An 11,365-nucleotide genomic window follows, 5' to 3' on the forward strand; every position below is an offset into this window, starting at 1 on the left:
GAAGTCATAGTACAGACTAACGCACCTCCCAATCCGGATGCACCATCTGGACCAATGCAGCCATCATTTTTCCAAAATATATCTATCTATAAGACGTGTAGAAATGACTGACAATATGAAATACTATTATGAAAAAGTTGTTTGGGAATTGCTTTAATTCTTTGTCATCAAGCTCCACAAAGAGGCCAATTGGAACATTTTGCGAAGTAATTGCTGAAAAAAAATATCCCTCAGATTCGGCATCCAGGAAACTAGGGCAATTCACCGTTTGCGGTATTCACACGCTTCGTCCCTTAGAAAATAAGAAAAGCAATTAATTAAAGTTTGCTTGAGTAGCTATTAGTCTTGTTCAAAGACGCTTTCAAAACAACAAAGTCAGTCGACTATGTTGAAATATCAAACTAAATAGATGAAAGTTATACAAGCAGCAATATGCATTTAGTTATTGTATATTATAACTTTCGTTAGGAAAAATTTATGTTTTTACTTAAGAGAAAGACCACAGGCAGTTAATTTCAACGAAAAATTTATAATAGTTATTATATTTATATTAACTTTTTTTATAAAAAAGTTTTTTAAATAATTTTTAGTTGAAATTGCTAACTTTTTCAAATTTTTTAGAGCAAACTGAAAACGATAAAATTGTAAAACAGGCAAATTAGATCAGTATTGGCTAAATTACACTGGTAATTCATTTGGAGAAGAAATTTTTAAACTGCTTTATTTACTGAAAAATCCCGCTATATTAAAAGTGGTCAGTGATTATATATCTGCGAACAATCGTGGTTCTTGAAATATGATTCGCAGTTAGTACGTACTTCTCCCTCGGCTACTTAAGATCAAATTCAAACAAAACATTACTTTTTTGTCTTTATTCTTTTTATGGTTTGGCATTTTAGTCATTTATTGTTTGTAAAAAATTTTCTATTAGAAAACTTTCTTGTTCCCTGGAATTGTGCGACAGTACCTCATATCAAAACAACACCAAGTTTTAGTTTAAACTAGTTTAGCTTGCATAATTGATTTAGTAGCTACTTTTTCATACATATCATACCAACATTCATACATACATACCACATATACCAATTAGCACCTAAGATGGAAGATTTTTTTATAATTTCTATTAACTATTAATGTTGGGAATTTTACTGCTAGTATTTTGTTCAGGTGCCAGCAATTATAAGATAACCATTTAACTGTAGGTCACCTACAGCACAGTGTAATAAATGTTTTAGAGAGAGACTGTTTGCATTTATAAATTATATAAATAATGATAAAAAGTTCTTGTAGTTGTTCCCTTTCTGAAATTTCCCAGAGCTGAAATGAAGACAGTTATTTCACTTTTTTATATTTCAATAATAGGATGTGGGTCGCAATTACAACTGACTTAGAAGATGGATTAGTCAAATAGTCAAATGTATTAGTTAAATCAACGCCAAATAGATAAATTTAATTTACGAAAAACATAACCACATGCCTAATTGTGCAATATGGTGATAATTTGTCCAACACACTTCACTGTCTTATCTCTCGTTTTCCACAGAACACAAAATATGGATTATGAGACAAAATTTTCTACCAAATAACGCAAAAAAGGCCATTTTGATGAATTTGCGTTAATGGTTCCGACCCCACTTGTGGGGGGAGGAACTATATACTCAAATGGGTTTTTTTTGTTGAGAAAATTTTGGCCGATCGATATATTCTTCGTAGAGAAATGTGAGTGATATCATTGAAAAGCTCGTTCAGCGTAGAGTTTGAAACTGAAAAGATTTTTTTAAATTTCGTTTTATTTGAGGAGTTATCGAGGATCGAAGTTTGGTGTGAAAACGGGATATTTGGCATGATTTTGTTCTACATGACTTTTAGTGTAATTTTTCTACAATTTAAGACCATTTTTATAAAAATATTAATTCAAAATTACTTTCCACGCCACAGAATGACACAATTTTGAGTGCCTAACAGACGAAAGGCGATAAAAAGACTAGTTTTGGTCTCATAGTGAAGTTTACTATAAAAAAAATCGAATTCTATTTGAGAGCCCTTTTTTTAGAAAACTTTTCATAGTTTTGTTTGTTTTCTTGGTTCAGCTAGAGACAAGTCATCTTTCATATCTAGGTTCCGTTAATGACAAACCCGATTTACATTCAAATGAAGCCCAACGAGCAAGAAAATTCGTTTTCAAGGAATCGCTCGGCTTCGTCTCTGAGTTTTCGTAATTTTAAATGTAATTTTTGATTTTTTTGAAATTTTACTAAGTTTTTGGAGTCTAATGGCATAGTCTTGTTGACTGAAAGTGCAATAAGTTTCGTAATGAGCATGAGGAAAACCTGTTTAGAGCTTTCAGTTGACAGCTAATGGCTGTTAAGACTTTAAAAATGATTTTTCGATAATTTTTTATAAACGTTAACTGGTCGCAAATTATTTTCATGAAAGGTAAATCAGTCTCAGTAATGTCAGGACCCCCTTCTTTTCATCTGCAACCAAGATTAGTCTGGTTAGCGATTTTGTTTTCTAACTATTTGTTATATGACTTCAATGTCACAAGACATCAAAAACTTTTAAAAAACATTTTGGATATATTCTTATTGAATTCTTATCACATTATCCTGATATTGATATACCCCATTGGCTTCGAGAAAACTATCAAGGGATCATGGATAATGTTTTCAGAGAAACGCTTATGGTTTAAATGGCTTCGACAATTTCTTCTCGCGCTATTCTACTCGCGCGAGTTTTTTTTGTTTTGCCTGTATTTGTTGTTGTTGTTTTTATAGTCATAAGACTTATTGTGATGTCTTATTGATTACCTATATATGACAAATTTCTTTTTTGGCCTACAAAAGAATCAAAAGCTCCAATTGAACATATTTATTGACTTCCGTTGAAAGCTATTGAATTTAATGGCTGTTACGACTTTAAAAATAATTTTTCGAAATTTTTTTTGAAAGTTAACCAATCCTAAAGTTTTGGCCGTGAACAACTGTAAGTCAGTCTCAGTAGTGACCGGATCACCTTCTACTTCAACCAGAATGAATTAGCGGTTTTATCTTTTAACTGTTGGTGTTATATCTTCGATGCTCGAGTTTTCATATTTTTTTTTAATTTTTGAATATATATTTTTTATTTTTGGTTCATTTTGGAATCTTAACACATTATCCTCACATTTATAGTTGCATTCGCTTAGAAACTACGTTCTATGGATCATACATAAAGTGTCTAGAGAAAAACTTATGGTTTAAATGGCTTTGACACTTTCTTCTCGCACTTTTCGACCTAATTTTTGGATTATCATAGTTATTGGATTCTACATAATTATTGATTTTCAGATTCAGTGACTTATTGATTTTTTTTAGTGACAAAAATTTTTGGGGTCTCATCGAGGCGTAACTTAGCGTTTTTATTAGCTTCTGTTGAAAGCTATTGAATTTAATGGCGTCGATACTACGGGTTTTCTCAAAAATTTCGTGGTTCTAATGTATTTGTTCATGTTTGTAGATTTATTTGAGTCAAATTGTTAAAAAAGAGAATACTCCCTAAATTGATAAACAGAAGTTGCTGTTAAAAAATTAATTGAAAAAATATAGTTTTTACTGAAAAATTTATTTTTCAAAGGTTTCGACACTTTTCGCGCTCATTTTTTTTTGATTTTGCTGTTTTTGCACATTTTTGTTCTTTAGGTAGCCGTTAAATGCTGACCCGTCCTAAAAACTTTAATTTTTTTGAGGATTGATTGAATGATGTTACCGGAAGCAGTCAGTTCATTGCGAATAGTCTCAAAGTTTTTGATATACATTAAAGATTTTAAAGGATTTTTTCATTTTTTTTTAGTTTTCGCTGTTCTTTTCGTCAATTTGTAACTTATTCTTATCATTAAGAGGTCCCATAAGATGCGATGTGTTTTAAAGTTTAACATGTTTGTTGATATTGTGACGTAACTGATGTTTAGTTTGTTGGGCAATACACGTTTTTCTAAAAACTTATGTGACCGGTGTATTTTTGTTTCTATTTCTCATCGTTTAGCACAATCGCGTTATATGAGACCTCAATGGTTTCCAATTTTCGCCTAATTGAACTTTTTTATTCATTCAGTATAGTTTTAGCTGAATTAGTATAATTAGAATTTATTATAAAAATACATAATATTCAGATAATAGCTATTGATTATAATGGCTTCACTAATTTGTGTTTTCGCAATGTTTGTAATTTGTCGTTCCTAATTTTTTGAGTTTCTTTGCATCTTTAGTCTGTTCTTGTGGCTTAGTCTAACGAGAAACAGGTCCCATTTGTTTCAATATGACTTTTCAGTAATTTTATTAAGAATTATTTCGTTGAAAGCTAATTACCTTTAAGAGTTTTGAAATTATTTGGTTTAAAAAATGTTGATTGGCTTTTGAATTTGGCCTCATTATTTCTTCTTTTTGTCGACTTGTTATCTAGTCTCATTATGAAAAAATCCAATCTTATGTGTGGTTAGAAAAAAAGTAAATTTGTGTAGTTAGGATTTTGTCTGATTGTAATTTGACTTTTTTACTAGGTGCTTTTGAAATTAAGATATTGAGTTTTTGCCGTGAAATTTTTGTTTTTGCTGTTTTGTTTGTTTTTCTCGTAGTCTTTTTAATGGCAGATCTCGTTGTAATGAGGCATGGCATTATTTAATTCAATTATTAGTTTGGTTGTTGAACGATTTTTTTAAACTCAAACATCTATTTTGATTATCTCTTTGCAAAAATGTAAGTCAAAAGACAGATGAGTCAAAAATGTAGATGAGCGCGGGTCGGAACATCATGTGTGAACGCACATTAACGAGCCTCCTTGTCTAGTTCAAGTTTCATTTGGTTGGGGCGTTAGTCTGTATTGCACCAAAAATAGAGTGGAGGGGGGCAACAGTTCCTAGTTGTCTCAGTTCTACCCCGCCAGTTCTTATGCACAAAAAGTCAGATAACAAAAATTCTTGTATTAATCATTATTCAGATTTTAAAAGAAAATTCGGAACAAATTCAGATTTGTGTTTAAACAAGATCTTCCACAGAATGGCGTGGAGATTCACACTATACGCATGTTATTCGTTACTCCTGAAAGATTGCCTTGCAGCTGATCTGTGGGATGTTGAAGTGAGTCTGGAAACAGAACAAAGCGTTCCATTCCTCAATAGCCACATCACCGTGTTTAAACACAAAGCTGACAACCGATACTTCATGGCGCCTTTGGCCATCCTTCTAGAACATTCCGCAGAATCAAACTACAACGATTTGACGGCCAAATTTGAAATGAGTTTCGACATTGAAATGTTTTCGGACGAAGCTCGAACGGTGGTGGTTGAAAGTTTGAGGCACAAACATCCATTAATTGAACACAGAGATGTTGAACTGTTACCGACTGAAAAACTTCGTTTAGTTTGGAATAATCAATTTGAGGGTTTGAACCCAAATCTGACCCTAGGCACGAATTGGATTAGCAATACAGGATTACAGAAAAGAATACGGTTCAAGTTCTCCTGCGGAAATCAGGGAACACAATGCCCCCTCCCCTAAACCGGAACATTCTATATTGTCTAATTATAGTCAAATGTCCTCATTGACAATGAGGGCAACTTTCATAGCTGTGCTGATATTTGTTTCCCTGAAAAATACGGTTATCTTGTAAGACTCTTGCAAGGCAAGAATGTTGCAAGATAACCGTCTGTGGAGACTAGGTTTTGCAGCAATGTATAATTGCCCAGAGTAATGAAAGGTAGAAATAGACATCACAATTAATAAATCTGTCAACGTGTCCATTAGTCATACAATTATAGATTATCATATTCTCTGGTGGTATATGACACTCATACAATCTATAATTGGCAAGATTACAAAATTCATAATGGTATTATTTGTAACGGATGGTTCAACCTCTTCTTACTCAATGCAAATCTACATTACTGAAAATAGTGCTTTGGTCTTTACATGTGTTTATACCTGTTCACGGGGGACGGGGGGGGGGGGGGTGATCCCAATTCTCCCACATCAGATAGCAGTATGCGACAATCTTGAAAAATACATGAAGAAACGACCACAAGGTTTCTCCCAGTTGGAATTGCAATTTGTACTGAATGGGCAGCAGTCAGCTACAAAAACACTTACTGTAACGGGTGAACTGATTTCGTCAGGTAAATAATCAAGAGCGCGCAGTTAGTGCGATTTTTTTAAGTTAAATTGTTTCTCGGGGAGTCGGCTCTTTTCAGTATTCCTCCTATATTTCTTCAGACCAATCTGTAAATTGGTGACATAAATTCAACGAATTTCTTACACAACGTAAGAAGATACGTAACTTACACGCAGTTTCAAAGTCCAGCGAAATGCATATGAATGCTGTGAGCTGAAAGTTCTGAAAAGATCTGAGATTTCTCAAGAATTCAGCGTCTTTAAACTTTGTTCAAAGAGCTATTAAAACTATTTCTAGATTTAACTCTATTTCTGTTCTTAAGTTTAGAGAAATTCTGCATCTTTTTCTGGAAACCGTTTGTATAATTTTTCACCCGTATTGAGCTCTACGAAACTTTTTCCAAGACACAGTTAAATGGACAACATGTTTTAGATGTATACAGTTTGTGTGAGTGAACTTTATCTTCAGTTCAATTTTTTTCTCCAACCCCACATTATCATTATGTGGAAGGGGGTTGGTTCGTGGAACATAATACTCTTCAGAATGATTTTGTTCTCACTTAGGGATGTTTTTTGGTCACCCTTTTGTTAAATTTTGACAGATTATGTTGCCAATTTCAAATTACCTCAATTTTAAAAGCCCTAAGGCGATAATCAGGCTATAATTGGTCTCATTGTAGTTCTCAGAAAAAAACATCTGGATTTGGATCCAAAACTTTTGTTTTTGACCGCACTTTTTTCACGTGCGGCACATTTAACTTCTGTTTTCTCGCTTTTTTTAATCGTGACTGTCTGCTTTGATACTACGTGTTTTCTCAATAAATTTGCAAGTTTCGCAATCTTTTCGAAGAAATGAAAATCTCATTTTTAGCATTTTTTGTTTTCTTTTGAAAATGTAATTTTTTATCAGTTGATATCAGTTTGGTTCGATCAGTCTTTTGATAAGTGTGCTCGAGAAACATGACTCACTTTATGACCCACCTCATTACTTTTCATATTGGATTACCTAAAATTATTTTGTTCCCAATTTAGACTTATAGGTCAGAGCAGAGGTCAATTTAATAGAGTACAGGCTGATTTCAAAATCTCATTTTTCTGGGTAAAAATAACCGTTTACATGACTATTTTTTGGTCTATAAGGAAAAGTGCATTAGAAATGAATTTACGCCCCTCGTATTCTTTGCTCCATTGTCTATTCCAGAGAAACTAGGAAATTGTATCTCAATGGTCTTAAACCTGTTTTTGTACACGTCGGTCCTTTTTCTGGGATCTATCAAAATTTTAAAACAACAAAACCTAAAGTTTCTATTTTTACAGTGTTTACTTTTGCGTGTTTACTTTTACAACTGGTAGACAATAGAATCAAGAGTAGGGATGAGCACTGTCGGAGCAATATGTACCATCGCACACTAGCAGCCTCCTTTTGATTTGTCTTCTTCATGGAGAATATAAATTTCTCCCCCTACTCTTGGACGTTGGTTCAACACAATCAGAACCACAGAAGTTAAAATATCTAATTACATGGCAGTCTGTTTTTAGTATCTATTAAAGTTATCATAAAATTAAAAGGATTCTTAATAAACTAGTCACAAACTGAAAGCAACAGAAACAAACTCCGCAAGGCGGTCTTATTTGTAGATGCTTGGCAGATAAAATTTGCGACACTTGCAACGATAAATAAAAAGCTCGAAAAAAATTTGTGCTATCTATAAAATTATTATTTTTTCCGTTTTGTTTGGTTAATAAAATTTTGTGAAAAAAAAATTCTTTGAGAAAGACGGTTCGATTTTTTAAAAGACATTGAGCAAATTCCATCCTTGAAACTTTGCAAAAAAGAAGGAGAAAGTGTATATGTTTTTTATCAAGCATGGTAGAAATATCAAAGCAAATTAATAATTTTGTTGACGCGTTTTCAGAAACCAAACGAGGGACAGATGAACAATGGAGAACCGTTTTAACGAAGTCTTATTGATGGTCATTTTCTTGAAAACTTTTAAAGGTAGCTTTTTTGTTTTTTATACTTTTGTTTCTTTTATGCTGACCACTAGAAAACGTGTGTTTTGGCGGTCTTCCGTTTGCGCTGCTGTTTAAAAAAAATGGTGCAAAGGAAAGATTCTGCGAGTCTTCGATTCTTCGAACAAAATTTGCTCAATGAATGGACATCAAGAGAAGTTCTGAAAAACGGTTGTTTGTCATGAACAAATCTGCAAAACAATTGCTTTTTAAAAATCACATTATTCGTTTGCACATTCCGGATTCCGAAACTCCGAGGCCGCAAACACTCAATTGAAATTTTTATTGAGTGGCTAATTGGTTTGCAAAATGTTGGATCTAATCAAGATTTAATTAATAGCCGCCCTCATCTTCTCAGCCGGCTATTATAGCGCTCCTTTTTTTTTAATTTGTCGAACTTTTTTGGCTTTACCATTTTGCCGCTTTTTCGACATTTTGCGTGAAATCTTTTTGACTTCTCTAGGCTAGTTTCTCTCTTCTCTCATTCTGCTAGAAGTGAATTTGAACATCAGTTGCACAGCAAAGCAATTCAAAATGAACAGAGTCAGTATAAAAAATTGAAGTCAGAAATAGAAAAGGGATAAACCCATAAAGCCCTTTTTAGATGCCCGCTATTTGAACATCGTTCCTATAAGTCTTAGTTACCATCTCTAATGCTTATTGGTATTGATAGTAGCCCCTGTAGCCTCTCTCTAAGAAACAGAAGTACGTTATGTTCAACTACGAAATGCCATCAAAATAAATCGGTCTTGAAAAATGTTTTTTTTTAAAAAAAAATCTTTTTTTTTTTCAATATCTTCTATTCTTTCAATCCCAATCATACTTATTCGAATCAACGGCGGCTATTTTCCGGCAATCTGCCGGGTATGTTTGAAATAAGCAAACTGACTGATGACTTGAGGAGCGCTAGCTGGAGTGAAATCCAGTTCATGTTCGCGGGCTTAACAAAAGCAAAACGCGTTTAACGAAATCAAAATGCGTTACAGTTCTGTGACTTGGCATTAACTCAAATAAAAATATGTGCAGATAACCGAAATTTGTTAAAGCAGAATGGAAGAGTGAGAACTTTAGCAGAGAAATGAAACACTAATCTCCTTTTTGGAAGCTCTCCCCAATTGCCAAAAGAACACATATGTTATCAAAAAAAAGACCGCGTGTTGTTCACAGGCAACTGAAAGTTCTCGTTTGAGCAAATGGAGATTTCTGTTAAAAATAATAGATAATTTACAATAAGGACCAAAACGAGAATTTAACAAAAACTTTTTGGAACACTTGATGGTATATTTTGTATTTTTTAGAAATAAATTACATATTTCCTAGTTATTCATTAAAAAGAACAGGGATAGAAAAGAGGAAAAAAGCATTTGTTTCAAATATTAACGCTGAAAGTGCCGTGAAATCTGAAGAGAGAAATTTTCATTTCTCGCGCATCGTGAGAGAAAATCATTTGGAATCTAATTCTTTGCGGATATAATTTTGCAAGGTGTAGGATTGTATTTATAACAAAAATCTGATGAGCTGCAAACCCATAATTAAAAAAGAGGCCAAAAAGACATGCACAAAAATCCAAAAGAAAAAAAAGAAATGAAAATAGTGTTCATTATCGTCAGATTGGACACATTTGAATAGAAAAATTAGGAACATATAACTGAGGAGAAAAATTCTTGATAAATCAGAATGCTCTTCTGGTTGCTGATGACTTTTGTAGGGTTGAAAAAACCGATTGATATTTTGAGTTCTTATGTTGAATCTCTGCATTACTCAGACAACGTAAATAAGATATAGTTCCTTGGACAGTCAATATGCTACTTCAGAATTAAGCTAAATAGGTAATTACATATTAACTTAATTAAAACTGAAGTGCAGTGAAAATAAAATTGTTTATAAGATATCAGATTTTCAAATCGTAAATTTTGAGTATAAAAAATGTTCCAGAGCCATTTTTTTGTGTGGAAATAATAAGCTATAACGTAAATTAATTGTTTCAGACAAGTAAAAAAGATATAATTACAAGTTTTTCTAGGACGAAAATGAAAAATGCAGAAGAAAAAGAGAAACTTTGGAAGACTTCTTGCAGAAAAAAATTCTTTTGTTGAAAATGAATCGTCTGAACTCTCACTGTGCTACGCGTACCCATGTAATATGGTATTTCGTTACGTGCTAATCGCATAAAAAAATGATGGTTTCTCGAAAAATTGTATACTGATTTGCAAACCCAATGAACTATTTTGGGCTCGACGAAAAGGTTCATATCTTGTATAAGACAAACAAAATAAACTACTGGATAAGTTTGGATCAAAAAATTAAAAAAACTATTTGGTGAAAAAAATAGATCGATTAATATCTCAGGAGACTTTTTTGTTTATGATTGTTTATGAATTTTGAAGAAAAACTGGAGATAAAAATTTCGGAAAAAGTAAATGACGTTTCAAGTTTTTTTAATTTTGAACTGGGAAAACTCAGATAAATGAAAAAGCCTAAAATTTTGGGAAAACTCACAGTGTCTATTTCAGAACTAGAATAAAGCATTAACTTCGTATCGAGCTTTCTAAGATTAAATTGTAGCGAAACAAAACGTCAGAAAGACATAAAAAGTTCATTCGTTTTTGAGACAAACAGAAACATTAGTAGTTGCTTTTTGCACCCAAAAAGGAAGAGAATTTTTATCAGAAGTACAATGACTATTGCAAAACTATCCCAAAGATTAAGGCTTCCTTTTGGACAGCTTTTTATTGCCGAATGGTTAAGACTCTGGTTAAGATCCTCCAGATAAATTGAAGTATTTTCTCGTGTTTTTCTGGCGTTTTTTCTCTAAAGAAATTTGTCAGAAGACATTTCAGATATGCAATTTACTAGGTCCTTAAAGAACGCAAACGTGAAACCAGGTTTAAACATTCAAGTATCTATGAATCAGAAAGAATACTAATTGTGAATACTCGCTTCCGAATATGAGATTTACTGAATCTTTAATTTATCATAGTCTGCCACTGAAACGAAGCAAAACATTTATATTAGATAAACCGCAACTCTTGAACTGGCTTTTGCTCCCTCTTCATCTTTTGCTTGTTAAATCAATTTTTTATAAACAAAAATACAGGTTACTTTTGGTGAAAGAACAGATGAAGTATAGTACTCGTATGAAACAAGAGGGATAAAGAGAGTGAGTGAGTGAGTGAGTGAGTGAGTGAGTGAGTGAGTGAGTGAGTGAG

At 32.8% G+C, this 11,365-nt stretch overlaps 1 protein-coding gene across 1 annotated transcript in view; it reads left to right on the forward strand.

Moving 5' to 3' along the window:
* Positions 1 to 6,039: 6,039 nt before the first annotated feature.
* The window catches only part of LOC142336653 (uncharacterized), a 39,372-nt gene continuing 34,046 nt past the window's right edge, over positions 6,040 to 11,365 (forward strand). The window contains exon 1 of the mRNA XM_075385563.1: positions 6,040 to 6,148. Coding sequence (XP_075241678.1) covers positions 6,040 to 6,148 — 109 coding nt within the window. The remainder of the gene's footprint in view (positions 6,149 to 11,365) is intronic.

The sequence above is a fragment of the Convolutriloba macropyga genome, chromosome 3 (assembly GCF_964194025.1).
Source record: "Convolutriloba macropyga chromosome 3, txConMacr16.3, whole genome shotgun sequence".
Classification (NCBI taxonomy): Eukaryota; Metazoa; Xenacoelomorpha; order Acoela; family Convolutidae; genus Convolutriloba; species Convolutriloba macropyga.